At 42.9% G+C, this 23,646-nt stretch overlaps 1 protein-coding gene across 6 annotated transcripts; it reads right to left on the bottom strand.

The window, feature by feature from the left end:
• Positions 1 to 286: 286 nt before the first annotated feature.
• On the bottom strand, positions 287 to 23,083 carry ZNF845 (zinc finger protein 845). 6 transcript variants are annotated; one of them, XM_037025959.2, is made up of 3 exons: positions 22,953 to 23,083; positions 17,202 to 17,324; positions 287 to 4,960 (listed from the first exon to the last, which is right to left on the bottom strand). In XM_037025959.2, the coding sequence occupies exons 2-3, from the start codon at positions 17,269 to 17,271 to the stop codon at positions 1,905 to 1,907; spliced, it is 3,126 nt and encodes a 1,041-aa protein (XP_036881854.2). In that variant the 5' UTR covers positions 17,272 to 17,324; positions 22,953 to 23,083; the 3' UTR covers positions 287 to 1,904. The 6 variants fall into 6 exon arrangements, with proteins under 6 accessions (XP_036881854.2, XP_036881855.2, XP_036881853.2 ...); XM_037025960.2 differs by having other exon boundaries at positions 287 to 4,957; positions 22,653 to 23,063; XM_037025958.2 differs by having other exon boundaries at positions 22,653 to 23,063.
• Positions 23,084 to 23,646: the final 563 nt, after the last annotated feature.

Raw genomic sequence — 23,646 nt, forward strand, 5'->3', positions numbered from 1 at the left:
ACCCCATTTGGCATAATTGGGGCTAAGTGAGCTCAGCTGCACAGCCTAGTGCCTGGTACAGACCCCCAGCTCTGCACCTGTGTAACTCCACCCTGTATGAGTGGAAGTGGAATGCGGGAGAGACATTTGTTAGACTAGTATTGCTGCCAGTATTCTGGACTAGTAAGTAGCCATATCTAACATCGCTTTCACAGGAGTTGAGTCTTGGTAAAGAAAAAGGACAAATGGAGAGGAGGAGAAATTATAGCTGAGAGTAGTGAAATGAGTAACTGGGTTACGTAAGAAGAGAAATCCAGTATTTTATTAATGCCTTAAGAGAGGACCAGAGCAACAGAATATTCTTAGTAAAAGCAAACCAGACACCCAGAAGGTTGAAAATGTTTGCCAAGACCAACACTGCTTTTTTGAACATGACAATCTGATTGACAGCCTGCAAGCCAGTTACATCGATCTGGTACAAACTGTGGTCTTAAGGCTTTACAGGACAAAGGGGTTGTCTCTTTAAATGACCCCCTACACACTGGCTTAGGGATATGTTAGGGCTATTTGCATTGTTCCTACTGTTCTGTTGTGGAAATGGTCTACCAGATGGCATTACTCTCACAGGCATGTTCACTTTGCTGTAAGGAATTTGTATTTGAACATCAAGGGGCAATGTGAGAGGAATCATACGAATTATGTGTTCATTCACATGAATATCTTTCCCAGATATATTTGATCTTCATCCACATTTCCTGGAAACATTGCAGTCTTAAAGGTGAAATGGTTGGCTTGTCACGTTAATGAGACATTTGCACCACCACCCAGTGGTGGGGGCTGAAAGATGAACCAGCAAATAGAGAATTTACTCAGTCATGGCTATGCAATGAAGGCCTAACAAAAACCCCTGAAGAGACCTTCTCAGTGTGTGGAACCAGAATGCCTCCATGAGCCACTGAGCCAGGCCCCAACTTCCACAAGGACAGAAGCTCCTTTATTGGAGACCTTGCCTTTATATCACTTTATCTCTGTTGTACCCTTACAATATCCTTCTTTAAACTGGTGAATGTTTTCCTGAGTTCTGCGAGTTATTCTAGAAAATTAGTCAAACCCAACAAGGGTCATGGGAATGTCTAATCTGTAGTTGGTAGGTAAGAAGCACAGGTAACTGCCTGGAACTTGCAAACAGCATCGGCACTGGAGGATGAAGGACACTATATTATCGAAAATACATCCCCTTTTAGATTGAGACAAATTACCAAGTCAATTATCTGATCCCTGTTAACTGTGAGACTAACCTCTAAAAAATGTGGTATCTTAAGAGTTTTCTTATGTAGTTCATTCCTGGCTACTTTACATTTTTCACTTAAATACTTTCCAACAGTATGTTGCCCCTGTAAAGTCTCTACATTATGAAGACCGTCATGTTTCTAAGGGCAATTTCTTTGGCCACATTATTTCTGTATTAACTATATCAGTATGTTTTCTCTCCACTATGAATTTTCATTTGTACAGTATGTGAGAAACAGTTGACAGCTTTGCCATGGTCAGCTTATAGCTTCTTTTCTCCCATATAAAAGCTTTCATGTTCCCTACATGTATAGTTTACACAAAACTCCTTCCTGTATGTTTGGAAAAATCAAGTTTCTCCCTAGTATGAATTTTCTGGTGTGCAGTAAGGCTTGAGCACAGCATAAAGGCTTTGCAACATTCTATATTTGCAAGGTGTCTCTCCATATGAACTCTCTGATGAAGACTAAGTTTTTAGGGACATGTAAAAAAATTTCTGCATGCTATGCATTTGTAAGGTTTCTGTCCAGAATTAATTTTCTGACATTTAGTAAGGACTGAGGCCTGGAGAAATGCTTTGATCCATTCTTTATACTTGTGTTGTTTCACTCCACTTACAATATTCTTGCATTTATTTATACTAAATGAATCACTGAAGACTTTTCCACATTCTTTACACTTTTAAGGTTCCCTCTACTATGAATTTTCTCATGCACTCTAAGAGTTGAGGAACAAGTAAAGGATTTGCCACATTCATTACATTTGTATGGTTTCTCTCCAGAATGAATTCTCTGATGTTGAATAAGGTGCGAGCCCCGCTTAAAGGCTTTGTCACATTCTTTACACTTGTAAGGTTTCTCTCCAGTATGAATTCTCTCATGAACATTAAGACTTGAGGAAGTCCTAAAGGACTTGCTGCATTCAGTACACTTGTAAGGTTTCTGTCCCGAATGCATTATCCGATGTTGATTAAGGTGTGAGGACCACCGAGATGCTTTTCCACATTCCTTACACTTGTAAGGCTTCTCTCCAGTATGAATTCTCTCATGCACAGTAAGACTGGAGGAGTAAGTGAAGGATTGCCCACATTCTTTACACTTGTAAGGCTTCTCTCCTGTATGCAGTCTCTGGTGCACAATAAGACTTGAGGAAGACGTAAAGGAATTGTTGCACTGTTCACATCTGAAAGGTTTCTGTCCAGAATGAATTCTCTGATGTCGATGACGGTGTGAGTCATGCTTAAAGCCTTTTCCACATTCCTCACACTTGTAAGGTCTCTCTCCGGTATGAATTCTCTCGTGCACAGTAAGACTTGAGGAAGAAGTAAATGTCTTACTGCATTCTTCACACTTGTAAGGTCTGTGTCCAGAATGAATTATTTGATGTTTTGTAAGTTGTGAGCCCCACTTAAAGGATTGGTCACATTCCTCACACTTGTAAGGCTTCTCTCCTGTATGAATTCCATGATGCACAGAAAGACCTGAGGAAAAAGTAAAGGACTTGCTGTATTCTGTGCATTCGTAAGGTTTCAATGCAGAATGAATTATCTTATGTTCAGCAAGCTGAGAGCCCCATTTAAAGGCTTTGTCACATTCTGTACACTTGTAAGGCTTCTCTCCACTATGAACTCTCTCATGCGCTTTAAGACTTGAGGAACAAGTAAAGAATTTGCCACATTTGTTACACTTGTAAGGATTCTCTCCAGTATGCATTCTCTCATGTACTTTAAGCCTTGAGGAATAAGTAAACATTTTGCCACATTCTTTACATCTGTAAGGTTTCTCTCCTGTATGAATTCTCTGGTGCACAGTAAGACTTGCAGAGGTAGTAAAAGACTTGCTGCATTCTTTACATGTGTAAGGTTTCTGTCCAGAATGAATTCTCTCATGTTGATTAATGTGTGAGGGCCACTGAGAGGATTTTCCACATTCCTTACACTTGTAAGGTCTCTCTCCAGTATGAGTTCTCTCATGCAAATTAAGACTCGAGGAATATGCAAAGGTTTTGCTGCATTCTTTACACTGGTATGGTTTTTCCCCTGTATGAATCTTTTGGTGCACATTAAGATATGAGGAACACGTAAAGGACTTACTGCATTCTTCACATTTGTAAAGTTTCTGTCCAGAATGAATTCTCCGATGTCGACTAAGGTGTGAGCCCCGCTTAAACGCTTTGCCACATTCTTTACAGTTGTAAGGTTTCTCTCCAGTATGAGTTCTCTCGTGAAGAGTAAGACTTGATGAAGATGTAAAGGATTTGCTGCATTCTTTACACTTGTAAGGTCTCTGTCCAGAATGACTTCTCTTATGTTCAGTAAATTGTGAACTCCATCTAAAGGATCTGCCACATTCTCTACACTTGTAGGGATGCTCTCCAGTATGAATTCTCTTATGCACATTAACACTTGCAAAATAAGTAAAGGCTTTGCCACATTCCTCACACTTGTAAGGTTTCTCTCCTGTATGAATTCTCTGGTGGACAGTAAGACTTGAGGAAGAAGTAAAGGACCTGCTGCACTCTTCACACTTGTAAGGTCTCTGTCCAGAATGAATTCTCTCATGTTTAGTAAGGCTTGAGCGCCACTTAAAGGCTTTGCAACATATTTTACATGTGTAAGGCTTCTCTCCTGTAGGAATTCTCTCACTAACAGCAAGAGCTGAGGAATTAGTGAACGATTTACTGCATTCGTCATGTTGGATTGGTTGCTTTCCAGAGTGGATCATCTCATGACTGCTTAAAAGGGAAGATTCGCTAAAGGCATTCACATATTCTTTACATTTGCAAGCTTTCTCATCAGTGTGAATACTGTGATGTTTATTCACTTTTGTGAAATGTTCAGAAGGTTTGTCACATTCCTGGAAGAGTTGTCCACATTTGTCACATGGGGAATGGTTTGCAGGAATCTCATTTCTCTGATGTTCTCTACGGCTTGATCCTCTGTTGTAGGTTACTCCAGTTTCCACAGATTGGTATCTTCTCTCTAGAATGTACATACCTTGGCAATTATTTAATAGAGAGCCAGTTCTGATGGCCTGCTTACTTTTATTATACATGGAAGATTTTTCCTCACTGTCTGTATACTGACATTCATTAAGCAATGATGGGTGGATAGAGTCTCTCTGATAGTTAAGAAAACTGTGTGTATGAGATTGAATAGGAATTACCTGTTGATCGAAGAATAATGAATCTTTCATGAAACAATTTTCAGTTTCAACATACTGGCACATTTTCTCATCATTACATCTTTGGTCCTCGGAATTATATGACTGAATGTCTTGTGCTTCGCTGTATTTAAAATGACTGAAATTATTAGAATCATGTCCTTGCTCAACTTTAAGATTTTCCGAGCTGTCTGTTTGAGAAAAGTTATGTTTCAAAACGGGATGATGACATTCACTCACAGTAGCACAATGTTCAGCAATAGGAACTGACTTAAGTTGGGCTTTGCTCCCCGACACATCCTGATGGGCTCCACCCACAGGGAGGGGTCTGTCACGGGCACCCCTTCTGTGACTCTGCATTCCTTCGTGAGAGCCACCCTGCCCTTCACGCTCCTCCTCACTGTCCCCGTGTGTCCTCAGGTGTAAATGCCTCTGGTCACAGCTCCCATATCTTCCCAGGATCACTTTTTGGAATGAGTCTTTTATCGCTTCCTGGGGTAACAATTCTTTTTTGTAATGAGAAGACACTGCTGAAATATAGAAGAAGATAAAATTACCTCACAAGAATCAGATACATATATTTTTAAAATCTATGTAAAATTTAGAACAGTAAATGTATTGCAATGAACATTTAGTAATCTGCACAATTGTTTTACACTTCAAAGCAGTAATACTGTTTATCAAATTTCAACTTAAAAGTCACCCAGCTGGTGGTAAATACATACAGACTTTCCAACTTGTAATATTGTTATGTATATTTGAGCCAAAAATACTTTTAATACTGGCATGCTGTTTAATACTCAGGAATCACTTAAGAGATTTACAATAAGATGATACAATGTGCCATCAAGAGAATCCAGTGATGAGCACCACATATACAGTAGTTTTTCAACTTGTAATTGTTTCTATCTGTAAAGAGATTGTTATAAATTTACCATGTTATATGTAATGCTCAGGAACATACACATGGAAGGCATTCAAAGGGAAACATGAAAAGAACCACAGAAAAACCACTAAACACAGACCGGCACAGACAGACAAACACGTGGAGGAGATGCCTCGCAGACACACAGAAGAGCTTTTAGAGACACAATGGGCTTGCTTCCCTTCCCCTTCAGTGACTGAGTGCACAGGGACTAAACTCCCTTGGAAAAGATGAAGAGAGGCTGTGTGGGTGACGAAGACCAGGTCCGACTGCAGGACACTCACTCTAGATCTAGAAACACACGGAGGCTGACAGTGACAAAGATGGAAGATGATGTTCAATATAAAAAGTGACCACAAGATAGCAGGAGTGGCCATTTCAGTTACAGTGGACTTGGTGCAAGACTATCACAGGACACGGTAGCCATAATGTAATGATCAATAAGAGGTACAGGAAGGCATCCAAACTGTATGTACTCCTGCAGCCAGGATCAGAGCTCGCACACAAAGGAAACAAACAGGGACAGAATTAAGGAAATGGGAACAAAATACTAAGAGGAAAATTCAATATCCCACTTCTAGTGGAAAAACATGTGCAGATGGCCCACAGACACATGAAAAGATGTCACAAGTCACCAGGACTGTAACCTCCCACCGGTCGGAATGGCTTACATCACAAATAGAAGACATAACTAGTGCTGGTGAAAGGAACCCTCCTGGGCTTCATATGGAATTGTGAACTGCTGTACTCACCACAGGGAGCAGTTATGGAGATTTCTCAAAAACCAAAGACAATAAACAATGAACAGCAGTTCCACTGCTGGGAATCTACAGAAAACATTGCCAGGTTTAAAAGATACACAGACCTGTTGGTTGACTGCAACATCATTTACAATAATCAAGCTATGGAGACAACATAGTCCGTCAATAAATGAATGGATAAAGGCATGGTATGTTTACAATGGAATATTACTCAACTATGAAAAAGAAAGCACTATTGCCATTTGCAATAACACTAAGGGACAAAGAGAACATTACAGTAATATGTCAGAGAAAGACAATTAGGATTTCACTTGTATGTGCAATATAAGAAACAAAACAGAAATAGGCACAAGAACAGAGACAGTGGACTATTGGTATCCTTTCTGGGGGTGAAGGGCACATGTATGGGTGAAAAAGGGGAAGGGACAGACTGGTAGAAACTTCAAATGTAAAAACTACACCATTTCTGACCACAATGGATTGAAATGAGAAAGTCAAAAAAAAGGAGGTAAATAAAATACACAGTCTTAAACCACCAACTGTCAGAGATGACAAGGACACAGAAAAATTAGAACACATCTTGAGATAAATGAAAACAAAGACACAACATACAGAAACATATGGGATGGAGGGAAACCAATATTAAACAGAAAATGTATAGCAATGAGTGTTTATATTAAACAAAGAACATCTCAAATCAACAACCTCAATTTACACACTGGGAATTACAAAAAGAATAATAGCAAAGTCGAAATTAACCACAATAAACCAAAAAAATTAGGGAAGAAATAAATGAAATAGAAAATAGAAAATAGGAAGAAAAAAAATAATTGAGTAGTGTGGTTCCCTGAGAAAAATTTTCATAAAAAATGCTGAGAATCCTTACATAGTTTAACAAAAATAAACTGAAGACTCAACTGAAATCAAAGGTTAAACATGAGACAATACAAGTGATGCAAAATAAAAATGGACAATGGAGATTTTTTTTAAAGAGAAATCATATGTCAAAACACTGTACACATAGAACAAAGGGGTAAGTGCCAAACACAATGTACCAAGACTGAATGTTGAAAACATAAATATATGAATATACTAGAAAAAGAGATTAGGAATAGCACACCAGGAGTTCCCAAAGGAGCCCAGGCTTCACCTGACAATCTTATCAAACACTGAGAGAAAAATTAACACCCTTTCTCCCTAAATTCTTTCTAAACTTAAAGGGTCAGAATATTTCCAAACCCTTTCTGTAAGTCCAACGCGACACTGACACCAGAGTCAGAGAAAGACACAACCAAAACAGAAAATGACATGAAAGTTGTGATGACTATGGATGCAACAACCTCAAGAAACACAAGCACACAATGAGACAGCACAGTGCACACTCAGGCCACAGGACAACGCGGCAGCCATTCCTGACATGCACAAGGTCACAACACAGAATAAAAAATAACCAGCCGTTATACTAGAGCACATCAAGGACATACAGGAAGAACACTATACTGTCTCAACTGATGCACACAAGGCTTCTGAGAAATTCAACATTCTTTTAAGGTAAAAACACTCAAGAATGAAGCAACAGAAGTAAACCCCACAACATCATAACGGGAGTGCGTGCAAAGCACAAGGCCAGTGACACACTCGACTGTGAAAGCAAAGATTTTCCTTTTCACTCAGGAACATACAAGGATTCACTCTTCACATCTACTGGACATACAGGTGGGAGCCCAAAGCAGAACCATTAGGTAATAAAAACAAACAAAATTCACACAATTACAAAGAAGGAACACAAATCTCTTTCTCTTGGCAATAGACATGATATAGAGAAAATTCTAATATCTACACACATACACAGTCACTGACTGTCAATTCTATTAAACACATATGGCAAAAGAAATGGAAGAAACATCCATACACAAAATGTCAGTTGTCCAGAAAGGCAAATAAGACAATTCCATTTCCAATAGAATGCAAACAGTAAGTAAGTCGCTTAGGACTAAACTAAACCAGCTATGTGAAAAACTGTTTACATGAAAACTAACAACATTTCTGGAACTAAATATGACATAAAGGAAAGGAAAGACATCCCATATTCATACACTGGGAATAGTTAAGGGACCCACAGTAGCAAAACCGGTGATAGGATGCAATACAAACCATATCATCTCAGACACATACTTTCCCCAGAAATACAGAACAAATCCTAAAATGCGTTAAAACCCAGAGAGCATGGATAATAAATACAAACTCCAAGGACTAAGTGTAAGGCTTCTACTCAGTATCAAATATGTAACAAGGCGACACTAACCCAAGGACACTAGGACTTGCCTAAACAGGGACACACAGACTAGCTGAACAAGAGAGGCCACATTAAAGCCCCGTGTCCTGCCAAGTGAGCTGCGACAAGAGAGCCGAGGGCACAGCCTGCAAGGGAGCCCCTCAGCTCTGGTCGGGAGTAACATGAATGTCCACATGCAGGAGAACAAAGGAGGACACTCTGCTTAAACCATTTCTTCAGACAAAAATCCACTCGTTATGGATCACACAATAAGAATCTAAGACTTGTAACAGGAAAACCCCTGCTAGAAATCAGGCGGGAAATCTTTCAACACTGCATTTGAATGTGACATGAAAACGAAAGAGAACAAAGCCGAAGTGCATAAATGGGACCACCCCTCCCCGAATGTCTGCACATCAAACAACTGCCGAAAGGAAAAGGCCGCCTACAGAAACAGAGGACGGGTGTTGGAAGCACAGATATAATAAGGCGTTCTTTTTTTATTTTTACTTGTTTTTAAAGTACGGTATTACTGACATACACTCTTACGGAGCGTTCACATGAGCAACACTGTCGTTTCAACATTCACCCATGTTACCAATTCCCCCCAGCCCCACAGCAGGCACTGTCCATCAGCGCAGTGAGATGCTAGGGTCCCTACTCGCCTTCTCTGCGCTGTGCCGCCTTCCCCGAGACCTACCCGTGCTGGGAGTGCTGATTCTAATGCCTCTAATAGGGCATTCTTACCAACTGTGCACTATAATCGACCTCAAAACCTAGGCCTGAAAGCTCAAAACTACCCCAACTAAATGATGGGCAAAGCGCTGAACAGAAGTAACACCAAAGAAAATGCACAGATAGGCCACGAGCATACGACAGGATGCTGAAATCACCAATCACTGGACAAACGCAAAGCCAAGCCAGAATGAGTCAGCTCATATCCACTGGGGTGGCTTCCATCGGGCAAACAGGAAACGACCGAGGCTTGTGAGGAGGTACAGGAAGTGGAACGTTTGTGCAGGACGGGTGGTGACACAAAACGCCTCAGGCACTAGGGAGAACAGTGTGGAGGCCAGAAAACATAAAACAGAACTGTGCTCTGACCAGCAATCCCACCCGCCGATACACATGCGAAACAATTCACGGCCAGATGTACGATTCCACATGTGGGGCATTTCAATAGTCAACCCCAGGGAAATGGAACAATGTTTTCCACAGATGCGGGCAAGGGGACGGGACAGCTGTTTCAATAGACACTCAGTTATGACTATTGTAACATGAAAAACTTTAGGGAAGCATCGCAGTACAAGGTGAGTAGAGTCACCACTACTGCACTGTATTCATGGAAGTGCCTAAGATGGCAAATTTTCAAATGAATTCTTTGCCACAATTAGGCAATTTTTATAAAACCAGAATGAGAGTTATAAAACATTCTAAAAATACCTTCAAATCACAAAAATCACCTCTCAGCCATACAAAACTGTTTCTCTCACACACAGAACATAAACTGATAAACTAGAGGTGAATTAAGACTACTTCAAATATATTTACCCAGATAGTTTAAAACAACCATCAACTATATGAGGTAAGTATGTATTAACAAAATAGGGTTGACAGTCACACAGGCACACAATCACATGACTCAGTTTATTGGCAATAGACCTTTGTCTGATTACATCTGAATGAATTCAGCCCCACAGTCACTTAACGGCACCGAGTTGAATGCTACCATCTGGACGACTGACAACGTCATAATGGAAACATGGGTCATTCCAAACTTCAATCCCCTTCACAAGGAGACCAACGAGAAACTATCCCAGACAAGATACCATTGTGGAACCACAGAAGGGGAGGGGGACAGCATGGGGCACCCCAAGACTTACAGCTTCTACAGTGGGAACAAGAGAGCCTAAGGTGGACACCCTGCCCCCTAACATTGCTGCACATTAATCAGGAAGCCCACTCGCATCGTTCCTCCCAGGAATCACTAGGGGAATCTCTGGGGCTTCACTGTGGGGATCAGATAGAGCAGAGACCCCAACCAGCCACAGGACCTGTGCATGTTCAGAGACCAGACAGGCCCCCATCTGGCCAAGGAATGCAGGTGACATTTCCACCCCATGTGGGCCATGGCCAGTAAGTTCTGCTGGCTGTGGAAACCATGTTTTAATAGTACTTGGGCAGACAACCAAGTGCAAAGCTGCATCCACCTGCTGAGGGAGCCCCCAGACCCACGTGAGCAGAGAACCCAAAGAGCTGAAGGGCCCTTCCTACAGCCACTCATGGATGCAGAGCCAGGCCAGCAGGGCTGCCCAACTTTCAGTAGAGTCTCTGAGGCCACATGCCCAGGGATCCTGAACAGTAACCCTGGACAGCCTTGGTACACGCGGAGGGCACCACCCAGCCCTGGAGCCCAGCCTATTGCCCCACCCACAACGGAGCGTGGAACACAATCCGTGACCTCATCCAGGCACACAGACCAGCCAGGAACCCCACCGTCATGAGCAGAGCCCGTGGACTCAAACAACAAGGAAGCCCTGACAGCATCCATGACTGATCCTGGACCATCATTTGTACCCCCACCCAACTTGGGGACACATCTGGGGGCCCCCTTCTATAGTGACAGCACAGCTGGTGCCCTTGTCCTACAGCAGAACACGGCGGCCTTCTCTGACCACAAAGCCCGGTCTGCAGCCAGGCCTGGATGCAGAATCCAGCCAGAGGCACCATCTGCTCAGGCACCTGTCAGACCAGAGGGCCCACAGGGCCCAGCCCTTCCTGCCCAAGCGTCACGTACACCCAGTGGCCCTGTCCTGCCTGAGCAGGCAGCCTGCAGGGCCCAGATGACGGCTCCCTGGTGACAGAGCACAGCGAGCACGCCCCCCCACCCAGGAGGGGCGCTGACCCGGGGCCCTGACTGCAGGAGTGCAACCCCGGGGCCGCCCAGCTACAATCCTGATCGCAGAGGCCAGGCGATGGTGCTGCTATCAAGCACTGCCTGCCCAGTGACACCATCAGATGGGCCATCCGTCACCCCAAGCTGTCTATCCCTGGTGAAGTGAACTATATAATCTCAAAGAGGAAATCCCTTCTTCAAGTTTCCTGATTTTTAATTCAAGGAATCAAAGATCACATAGAGACAGATCATCATGAAACCAATGGAAATTAATAATGATCCAATGGGTAACCATAGAGATAGAGATATAAAAAAGCCTGACAAGTAATTCATAATTTTTTGCTACAAATGTTCACTGCACTTCAAGCTCGTAGAAAATTAAATGAAATTAGAGAACAATGCATGAACAAACAAGTTTGATGAAGAAAAATAAACTCTGTCTCCTTATGTTTCTCTCACAAACATAGACACACACAAATCTTAAAGAGTTAAAGATCAAAGCAAGGGAACTCAAATCCAACACAGAATATTCACATCAGACTTGGCCAAGGAAAAAGAAAAGAATTGGTGAATTAGAAGAGAGATTATTTGAAATTTCCCAGGCTGACAGTAAGATCAAAAAGAATGAAAAAGAGAAGAAAGTCTACAGGACTCAAAATGCTGCAAAAGAATCAAACATGCCTTCTGGGAATCCCAGAAGAGAAAGACAAAGCAACAGAGAGGCTATGATGGGCACGAACTTCTGAAATTTGGGGGAAAAAATGGACATACACATTCGTGAGGCACAAAGACCATCTATTAAGTTAAATCCAAAAAGTCTGCACTGAGAATTATTATAATCAAATTGTCAAAAGTCAAAAACAAGACAATTTTGAAAAGATGGAGAGAAAAGCTCACTCACCACATATAAGTGATCCCCAATACATGGCAGTTTTCTGAACAGAACGTTTAAAGGCCAGGGGAGAGAGCAGGAAGATATTCAAAATACTGAGAACAACCTGTCAACTAAGAATACCATACACAGTAAAGTTGTCCCTCAGAAATAAAAGTGAGATAAGTGCTTTCCAAAACTAAAAAAAGTTGAGTGAGTTAATCACTAGATGTGCCTTACTAGAAATGCCAAGGAATATGCTTCAAGTGGCAATAAAGACACTAATGAGCATGTAAAAATATTAGTGTGCAAAACTCACTTCTACTAGTAAATATATACTCAAAGTCAGATTCTCTACTATTGTGATAGTGATTGTGTTTTATACCTACACAGCAAAACTTTTAACAAATCAAGACTACCTTTAATTATAACAATTTGTTACTGGATACAAAATATAAAAAAAGATGTACACTTAAACATCAAAAACTAAAATGTGAGTGGGGACAAGTAAGAGTGGAAAGTTTGTGTATGGTATCTAATTTAAGTCATTATCACCTTCAAATTAGGTGTTATACATTTAAGATATTTTACCTAAGCCTCATGGTAACCATGAGGGAAGTCGCTATAGTAATTACACACAGATTTTGGGCAAGGAGGCACAGCATACGGATACTAAAAGACGTCAGAACAGAAAAAATGCAGAAGGATAAGAGACAAGGACAAAAGGCACACAAAACACTTATAAAATGGCAATATTTTGGGCTTATCTATCAACAATACTTTATACAGAATGTTATTCATAGTTAAAAAGGCAGAGAAAGGCTGATGGATAAAAAGACAAGATGAGGAATATGCCACCACCGGGAGATTCACTCGTCTTAAAGGCACTCATGGAGTGAGTGAAGGGATGGAAAAAGATATTTAATGTAAGTGGTATTTTAAAAAATAACACAGGGATAACTAAACTTCTTTGATCAGAAAAAGTACACTGGAAACCAAAAATGGTAAGGAGACACACTGAACATCATTACACAATGATACAGTGGTCAATACATCAAGATAATCCAACAATTGTGTATGTGCAGCCAACACAAGAACTAAATATATAAAGCAAAATTTAACAGATGTAAGATTTACAATATTAAAAATACAGTATTTGGGACTTGAATTCTCTACTAACAAAGAGGGATACATCACCTGAGAATCATAAAGCAAACCAGTGGACGTGAACAGCCCCACAGAGCAAACAGATGTAAGAGAAACATACGGAACGTCCTACCCCAAGACAGCGGAATCTGTATTCTTCAAGTGCACATGGAATATTTTCTGGGATAGACCTTATATCAGGCCACAGTCCAAATCAGAGAAGCAAATTAGAGAAGACTGTACTTAATATGGATTATCTCCTCTGATTAGAACACCATGAAACTGGAAATAAAAGGAAAACTGGAATATTTGCCAACACATGGAAATCAAACAACAAAGAGAACAACGAAGGGATCGGAGAAAATAAAAGTGGGAGTTACAAAGTTTTTTGAGATGAAAAGCTAAACATACCTACCTATCAGAACATACAGGCTGCAACAAGAGCAGTTCCCCGGAGGAAATTCCTAACAATAACGACCCATAGCAAAGAGATCCAAATGCACAATTTGATTCTACGACCTGAAAGAACAAGAAAAAGAACAAAAGAAGCCCAGAGTTAGCAGCAGGAGGAAGTGATAAAGATCAAGAACAGAAGTGCTTAACAGGAAGAACGGACAGAAGGGCTGCTCCTTTGTCAAGTTAAGCAAAATTGGGTAGCCCTTTGTAGATTAACCAAGAAAACAGAAAGAACCAAATCAATACAATTGTACATGACAAAGGCGCCTCAGAACTGAGACCACTGAAATGCAGGGGGTGAAAAGAGGCTACAAAGAGCAACTACACACCAAGGAATCAAACCACATAGAGAATTAAACCACATAGAAGAAATGTAGAAAACACTACATACAATGCGAAGACTGAATCTGGAAGAAATACAAAATCTGAACTGATCAGATACTAGCATCAGGAGATTGAATGAGTTGTCAAAAATCACCCCAAAAAGGAAAGCTCAGGAACAGCTGCCTTCACTGGTGAATTTACCACACTTTGAAACACCAGTCCTCCTTCCTCTTCCGAAAGTTCAAGTGGAAGCAACCCTCCCAAATTCATTCTGCTAGGCCAGCATCACCCTGACACCAAAACCAGTAAAGGACACTACAGAAAAGAATTTAAAAGACAATTATCAATGCGGATGCAAAAATTCTCAACAGAATACTGGTGAACTGAATTCAACAGCTCATTAAGGGGATAATTCACCATGATATAGCGGGACTTACCTGCAATGTAAGCATAGTTCAACATGGGCAAGTCACTCAGTGTGACAGGTCTCAGTAATTGAAGAATTAAATAAAAAGGATCACTATGATCATCTCAATACACGCAGAAATACCACTTGGTAAAATTCAACATTCACTGATAATAAAAACTCAACAAATTACACCTAGAAGGAATTATCTCATCATAAAATGCCATATATGCCAAGTTCTCTGTAACATGCTCCATGATAAAAGGGTGAAAGCTCTTCCTGTAAGATCAGGAACAAAAGGGGCCCTCCCATTCCTACCAATCCTTCTGAACACAGTTGATGGAAGTCCTACTATAGTAAAAAGAAATAAAAGGTATCAGATTCAGAAGGAAAGAAGTTAAACTTCCTCTATTTGCAGATGACTTGATTTTAGAGAGAAAATCCTAAACACAAACCAAATAACTCCTAGCTCTAATCAAAGAATTTGGAAAAGTTGCAGGATATAAAATCAACTCCAAAAAAATCAATAGCATTTCCATATACTAACAAGTTTTCTGAAAAGGAAATAAAGTGATCCCATTTATGACAGCATCAAAAGCAATAAAAGAATTAGGAATAAATTTAACCTGGGCTCAAAAATCTTCTGAAAACTCTAACAATTGATGAAAGAAATCAAAGACAAAAATAAATGGAATAGTATCCCATGTTCATGGATTGGCAGGATTAATACCGTCAATGTCAGGACTTCCAAAATGCCATCTATATATTCAATGCAATACCTATGGAGATTCCAGTGATATTATTTACATAATTAGAAAAGACAATCCTAAAATTTATATGAACCCACAAAAGACCCGAAATAGTAAAAGAAATCCTCAGAAAGAAAAACTAATTAGGAGGCACCACACTCTCATTTCAAGGTATGCCATCAGGCTAGTCATCAAACGAGTACGGTATTGGCAGGGAACCAGACAAACAGACCAGAGAACTAGAATCCAGAGCCCAGAAATAGAGGGAACAATACTGGGTCAACTACTATTTGACAAGGGTGTCAGCAATATTCAATGAAGGCAAGACCATCTGCAATAAATGCTGACAGCTAATTGGATATTCCCATGTGAAAGAAGTACACTACACCCCTATCTTATTCCGTTCACAGAAATTAACTTGAAATGGAGTAGACTTAAACATGAGGCCTGAGACCATGAAACTCCTGTAAGAAAAAACAGGAATGATGCCCCGACATGGGTCTTCGTGATGATTCTTTGCATATGACACCTTAAGCACAAGCAACAAAAGCAAAAGGAAAGAGACTGCGTCCCATGAGAAAGCACCTGCCGAGCAAAACAGCAAGAAAGTCAAAAGAAAACCTATGGAATGGGAAGAACTATTTGCAACCATTCTCTCTGCTAAGGGGTCAGTATCCGAAACACATAAAGAACCTGTACAACTCAACAGCAAAATGAAAAATCATCCAATTAAAAAATAGGCAAAGGACCTGGATAGACATGTCTCTAAAGATTCAGAGAAGGACAACAGGTACAAGAAAAGATTCCGGACGTCACCCACCCATCATTAGGGAAATGCAGATTCACACCAGTGCGACAGCGCCTCTAGCCTGTTAGAACGGTCATCAAACAGATGAGAACTAACACCCACTGGTGTGGACGTGAAGAAAGGCAACCCCTGCACATTGCTGCTGGGATTGTAAACTCTTATGGCCCCTATGGAAAAAATAGGAAAGACGCCTACACACACATGAATAAACCTTCTGGTCTTTATGCTAAGCAGAGTAAGCCAGAGAAACACAAATACCACATTGATCTTACTTAAATGTGGAATAATAATAATAAAAAAGAACATAGGACCAGAGCAGACTGGTATTTTCCAGGGCCTGTGGGGTGGGGAGAGGAAGGAGAAAGGGGGATATTAAAACTGTACCAACTCCCAAGTTTAAGAAGAATTAACTTCTCTGGACATAATGTTCACCAGAACCCTTTGAACTGGACCAGAAACAGTTTTTACAAGTCACTGCTCATAAAACTAACAGGGCAAGGGTGACCCAAATAGGAACCATAAAAGTAAAATAACAAGTTGTCTATGCACTTTACAGAGATGGGGCAGTTACGAGAAAACAACACAACTAGTTTCCCTTGGAGGAACCAGTAAGTTAGTGAACAAGGCATTAGTGAAGCGGCTCAGCCTCTCAGGGGCAGTAGGTAGCTCTTATCTCCTTGTCTTCCTCCATCCAGGTCATGAAATTGCCCCCCACCCATTCCTTTCTCGTACAAATTCCTTGCTTCCCTGCACAGGGCGACACTTTTTCTGGTTGCTGCTCCATCTGTGCTCCCCAAGTGGCAATTCCAAGACCCCAGATAAGACCTTGTTCTTTCTCAGTTTTCCCTGCTGCTTCTCCGTCAGTGTGGAGTTCAGGACTGAACATGGGGTGAACATACTTTATGCTCCTGAACTTGAGAAGTACCACGAACCTAGGCTGAAGGATGGAGGTCGCTGCAGAGAGAGGTCTAAAGTCAAAATACATCAGGAAAATTGCTTCCACACCAACAAATCCCCAATTTTTTTCCTTGAATTCAGAGATCTGACACTTTCATATAAAGCAGAAATTTATGGGAGCCGTTCTGTAAAGTAGCAAAATAAATGTTTTAAGTTTGGATAAGGAATTCTGGAATGAAGCTCTTTTCCTCACCCACAGAGACCAGGTTGCTGTAGTTCTCCTGCATCACGCTCCTGTACAAGGCCCGCTGGGCAGGCACGAGGCATTTCCACTCCTCCTGGGAGAACCTGACGGCCACGTCCCCGAAGGTCAACAGTCCCTGATGTGTAAAAAAACAAACAAAAATATACATGTTTCCCGTGTGGTTATGGTTCATAATATCGCCCAAAATAAAGAGTGAAAGGTAAGAGAACTGGTTTGGACCTGGTTGAATGACCTGCATCATTTTAAACACAAACAATACTCTCTAACATTCCCTTGACGCTGAGCAAAGGGGATGATGTAAAACCACTATAAACACTAGAATTATATGGGAAATTAAAAATGTAATTGAGGAATCAGTACTGGCATCTCTTCAAGTACTAAATTTATAGTTTACCTGTTGTATATGTTTCTAAAAGGCAAAGTTATGGTGAAGTATCAAGTTGATAGAACAACGAATTTGTAGAACAAATTTAGTATGTAGTACAATGAAGATCTCTGGATATTTAAAGTGCAGATGATTCAGGTGTTCCGGGCTGGGTCCTGAGTTTCTGCATTTTCAACAGGCTCACCAGTGATTGCCAAGGACTCTCCCTCACAGGGCCACATTTTTGAATTACAAAGCAGTGATATACCATGGGGAAATATTATTGGATGGCTTTTAACTAAAAGTTTTATGGCAAATGCAGTCTCTTAAATCAAAGATAGCAACCATAAGCCATTTAGAACATTTCCTAAATGTTAAATACTATTCTAACAGCTTTTCATGAACTCATGCATAATACACAAAAATAATCCATGAGAACAGTATCATTTTCCCTCATTTATGATGACATTTTCTTAAATTTTCAGTAAATAGTAGAGCCTGGCTTTTAACCCACTTTAACCTTGAATTTACCTAGAGGAACACAGATGAACTTTCTAGAAAAACCTGAAAGAAGGCTCATAGCAGTTTCCTAAACTGAGTAATGGAAACAAATGTACAGCACACACCTATCTAGTAACTTTCACATTTTACACACACATTCATATATTAAAATTTAACTATACACATGGTAAGACTAATACAGCTGAAAATTTTTTGTCAAAAAATAAGGAGTGGTTTCATTTGCATACCCATTAATCATTTACACATGATGCTTTTTCTGGCTTTAAATAAACCACAGAAACCCACACACATTAAAAACTGAAAAGCTACTGTTTTCCAGTCTCCCATTTCCTTGAAATTTTTTGGCTACATTTATCATAGGTGCTGAGTTATGTTTTGAATTTTAAAACAGATATTAAGCATATGGTTCTTGTTTTCTCTTTCTGAAAATGCATAAAGTAACAAGGAGCAGTAGGTCTGTGGCGGGAGTGGGGAATGAAAGGCAAACCCACAGCCCAGGCTGCCTGACGGAACCCTCCACCTGCACAGCCCAGAGCCTCTGGGGCACAGGAGACGCCCTGCACTGTACAGAGCAAACCACATGCCCTAGGTAACTGAGGACAGGAAGGTTCTAGACTCAGTGAGGGAGTCTGTGAGCATCTCTCAGCAAATCCCCGAGACTCGGAGCCAAGGGAACAGATGGGAACATCTGACATAATGGCACAAATTGCAATTAGCTGCCTGATGCCCACAGTCACCACTGCTATGAAATTGTCGCCAAAATGAAAAAGAAACAAGTCAATCATAATTTGAATCCAATTATGAGAAAACAGCAGTGATGTTTTATAAAAGATATTAAAATACAAGTGACATATGCAGAATATTGTATCTTCAGAGCATGACATCTTGTGTATTTTATGAACTGCAGGTGTTTCTGAATTGATTACTAGACTATTTTTGAACCAAATATATTATCCAAGATCCATTCAATCCCATCATCTATAGTCTGAAACTCAGTCAGAAAGTTACCTTTCCCATACACAGTCCCTCCCTAACTTCAGGAGGGAAAACAGACCCAAATCTACAGGCCACAGGTATTTTCAAGCATGACCACAACTAGTGTCTCTATTAATTGCATCTTAATTCACAGTTGGAGGAAACTTTCTAGTTTGGCAGTTGTACCTCAAATGCACTCATTCTATAAAGGATATGATCCAAATAGATTCATCCTGCTCTTTATCACAAGCATGAACGGGTTGTAAGCACAAAGTTAGGAATCGTAAAATTTAGCTTCTGATTCCTGTAGTTGGACAAACAGATTCATATGACAAGTATAGTCGTTCTTGAGCACCTTAAAAATCAGGTTTCATTACCACGTTGATTAAACACCAAACTGTCAGCGTCAATGACAGGAAATTACATTAGAAGCCATCTCAATGGGTCTGAGGTGTGGGAACCCATTTGCCTTTTTTATTAGCTCATCTCATGCCTCTGCAAGTATGCCTCTTTCCTGCATGGCTCTGATAGTGGACTGAGTTCACACCCGGGAGCATCACTTCTTTCCAAGACAATCACTGACCCAGACTCCTGACAGCCCTGCTCTCATCACAGGCCCCACCTCTCCAGCAGAAATACAAAACAGCCCCTCCTCAATGCTGTGGGGACGCCCAGCTCCTGGGAAGGGCAGGCGCCCAGGGCAAATGCAGAGACAGGCCTCGGGATCCTGTGACCTCACCGCCCCTTCCCCTACAGCAGCTAAAAGGAGCGCGGGCTTGGGGGGGACAGTTTATGAAAGCCTTTTCAGTTGCTAATTACAAGGAAATCAACAACCATCACAAGCTTCAAGTGAGCTTCTCCCAGGGGGCCCTTTGGAGTGTTAGTGACCCTTTCTACAGGATCCTGCAGGCGGACACACCTGAAAGTGACCCCTGTGAGGACAGCCGTGGCAACCCTGCCACAAAGTGAGCAGCACAGTGAGCGCTGGGCGGAGGGGCGGCAGGGCAGCAGGCGGGTCTCACGGCTCCTCCCAGAACCTCCAGAAGTCACGTGACCGAGCAAAGTGGGGCTTCCTCACCTTCAGGCTTCTCAGCTGCTCCTACACTGAGTTATGAGTCGGTTCCCGGGAGGGGTCTTTCTCCCGCCCCCCCCCCCCCCACTCTCGGACAAGGACTCAAAGCGAGGAAGGACAGGAGAGAGAGTCACTGAACAAGGGGACAGTGCGCTGTGCAGGCAGCCGGGGGGGGGGGTGGCAGGGGGGTACCAGGCCCAGCCCTGCTTAGCAGGTTCAGGCTCACCATGCAGACAGGAACCCCACAGGGGTGGCGGTGGAATCCTAAGCAGCACGTGACTGGGCCAAGGTCATTCTCACCAGTCTGGGTGTCATCTGCTGAGATGTCCACCTTGGGGACTTCTCAGCTGTGTCTGCCTTTTCCCTTTAGGCAAAGACTGGATTAAATCTACCTAGAAAGGATACTAGCTTCCAAGTCTCCCCTCCTGCTGCTTGTATCTTACTCACGGCCTACTCTTAACAAGCAAGAGACCTAAACCTCCTGAGCAGGATTTTCTGAGATCCAAGTAGGAGGGAACAACATGCTACCAGTATTTTACATAAGTTCAGTGTGTTAGAAAAAGCATAAAACCTAAATGTGATTTATTCCCACCAGGAGGTTTAAACATCTTAACAGTAAGGTATTAATGGCCACGTGGTGGAATATATGCCAGGAAGTTGCTCAGGCTGAGAGTGGGGGTGGGTGTGGGGTACTGGCAAGAGCCTGGCTATACCTGTATGAGTTTAAACCTACCAATGAAATAAAGACAAATGACAAATGTAAGACAAGGCCCAATGTGGATAATAGGCTTTGGCGACGTCCAGGAAAGAATGTGGACCCTGCGGTAAGGTACTCAGCTAATGAAGAACCAGGGGAGGGACTTGCATACTAGGGAATAAATTACTTGCGCCAACTATCTGCCCCAGGTGTGCCTGCTTACCGGACACCTCATCTTGCAAGACCTCCATTAAAGCCTCGCTCCGCTGTTCTCTATGTCTCCGTGTCCATGTATTAAGTTTGGACCGGTGAGTGTTTCTCACAAGTGGGCTGATTTACACAACGCAAGTTTGACTCATCTGCACAATTCAATACCAACAGATAGAGATACTCTGCATGAAAGTAAACATAAGCAAATACTGACGCCCCACTCATGACCATTACTGGAAACAGAACAGTGTCCGGAAGGGAAAATCACAAATAAAAGCATAAGGGTTTTATCTAGGAGGCAGAATTTGCTCTACTTGTCAGAGGAGCCAGTGCAACTTAATTCACAAGCACTGAATGATAACCAAAGTTCTCCAAATCTATTATTTTTTTTTTGAAGAATTTTAGCAATCATCCCTGGTAGCAATTTCTGCTGAGTAGAAAATCCAGGCATTCCCACTCCATCAGAGAGAATTCTACGGCCACACCCTTAGGGTGAGCAGTCCCTGAAGTAATGGAGACCAGGTGGCCATCGGTAGAGATCATAATGTTTACTAAGGTGGTAAGACAGTCAGGGAGAACTGGCTCTGACTGAGGTCAAAGTCCAGCTTTATCCCATGAGACGCCCTGAGGGTGCTGTCTGCATCTGAGGGATGACCTACGACCCACAGAACCACTACAAACCTGTTTCCTCAAGATCAATTGCACATTACAAGTATACACAGTCTCGAGTGATGTGTTTACAGCCTACAGGTTAACTTGTGTACATGTTTTATAAGGAAAGCTTTGGTAAGTTCAAAACATACTACTCACACGCCAAAGTACGTTAAAATTTCACTACAGGAAATTGGAGATTTTATTAAAACGCAGCTGCACATTCAGGAGCTCTGGGCTGGGCTCTGAATCTGCATTTCTATCAAAACCTAGCCCAGGGCTTCAGGGCCATTTTTGAATAACTAAGAGGTAGAACTCCAGGGAATGAATCCTTGTGAAACAGTTTCCTGGCAATTTCAGATTCTAAATATAATCCCAGTAAAACGGAAATAATCCTTAGTGAACATTTACTATTACTAGCCATCATTCTCACAGCTTTTCATAAACTAATGCAAGAAAAGCCATAAAATTATCTGTAAAGAGAAGCATAATCTCTTCTCTTATTAAACTGTTTTGCCAAACACGCAGTAAATGGCAGCAATGAGGTTTTAACCAGATAATCTAGCACACTGATCATCACATTCACCCACCTCCCTCCCAGGTTACATTATATACAGCTATCTAAAATGACATCTCTCCTCCTGGGGTAATGCCTCCAGCTAAACTCTGTTCACGCATTGTAGGATGGGAGGTCAAAGATTTTTCCTGCATCTTCTGGTGCCCTGATGGTTTGCAACGGAAAATAATCTGCATGTCCCAGTGGCACATCTTGGGTGGCCGACCCCCGGTCCCTACACAGCTAAGCCTGAGTTGCATTTTTAAAGAGGTTTCAGAGCAGGTGAGCACACTGGGAAGGCGGGACGGCAGAGCAGAGAAGGAACCGAGCGCCGGTTCTAAACGCAGAGCAGCTCAGGGGGAAACACCGCCCAGCCCCGGCCGGACGCACCCTCACCTGGGCGGCCGCCATCTCCGCCTCGGCCTCGGGCTGCTCGGGCTCCTCCCCCACCGGGCGCTGTGCGGACACGGCTCACGGCCCCGGAGAAGATGCGCGGACAGCGGCGGCAGGGCCTCCCCCGGCTCCCCGCCGGCCGCGGGCAGAACCCTGACGCGGGGCCCAGGCCGCCCTCAGGGCCCGGGTCTCAGGACGGACGCGGGGCTCGGCGACCGCGGGCACCGGCTCCGCCCCGCAGGGGGCTGGGGCTGGTTACAGGCTCGGCACCCGGCGGGGACCCGCGGGGACAGGCGAGCTCACCGGGCGCGCGGAGGAGGAGCCCCGAAAAGAGGCCTCAGGGCCACGCCGCCACGAGCTCCGGACTACCGCCTCCCGCGGCCGCGCCGCCCGGAAGCAGGAGCGGGACCCGCCCTCCTCTAGGGAAGGGGCCACGGCGCACGCGCAGCAGGGCCGGCGTCTCCCCGCGCACCCGCGGCCCCGGAAGCGGCCTGGGGCTCCGCCCCCTGAGGTTTAAGGGAGGGCGGGGCACCGGGGAGGCTCGGGTCCGTTAGGGACGGGAACTGTCCGGGGCCAGGGGTCTGTAGCGGTGACCCTAGGGGGCTGACACTGCCCGCCCGGGCGTTAAACCCCAGGCAACCAAGGTGTGTCGTCTCAGCGGGACTCTCCGCCTTTGCTTTTAACCCTTTGCTTCCCTGTGTTGACACCCTCACCGATTCCTAAGCTCTTGAACCTCTCTGTTCCCTGTCCTCGGTACCCCTCCTACTCGGACTTCCCTGTCGTCTCCCTCTCTCCTATAAGAGGGAGATTAACAAAAGAAAGTGAAGCAGAAACTTATTAACAAACATACCTCTTACAACGTGGGTGAGACCCAGGTAAACTGACCATCCCCTCGAAATGGCCTGAGACACCCCCCTCAAATCCCATCTCCACCTGAAGACCAAAGATGCTGGGGATGAGGTCGGCTTGGGGAGATTTATCAGGATATGCACTTGGT

This window comes from Manis javanica, chromosome 17, assembly GCF_040802235.1.
Source record: "Manis javanica isolate MJ-LG chromosome 17, MJ_LKY, whole genome shotgun sequence".
Lineage (NCBI taxonomy): Eukaryota > Metazoa > Chordata > Mammalia > Pholidota > Manidae > Manis > Manis javanica.

Excerpts from the sequence above, each read along its gene's own strand:
- ZNF845 (XM_037025954.2), bottom strand. Across the intron at positions 4,961-17,197 it reads CAGCAACCTGGTCTCTGTGG|CAGTGTCTTCTCATTACAAA; the intron begins GTGAGGAAAAGA and ends TCTATATTTCAG.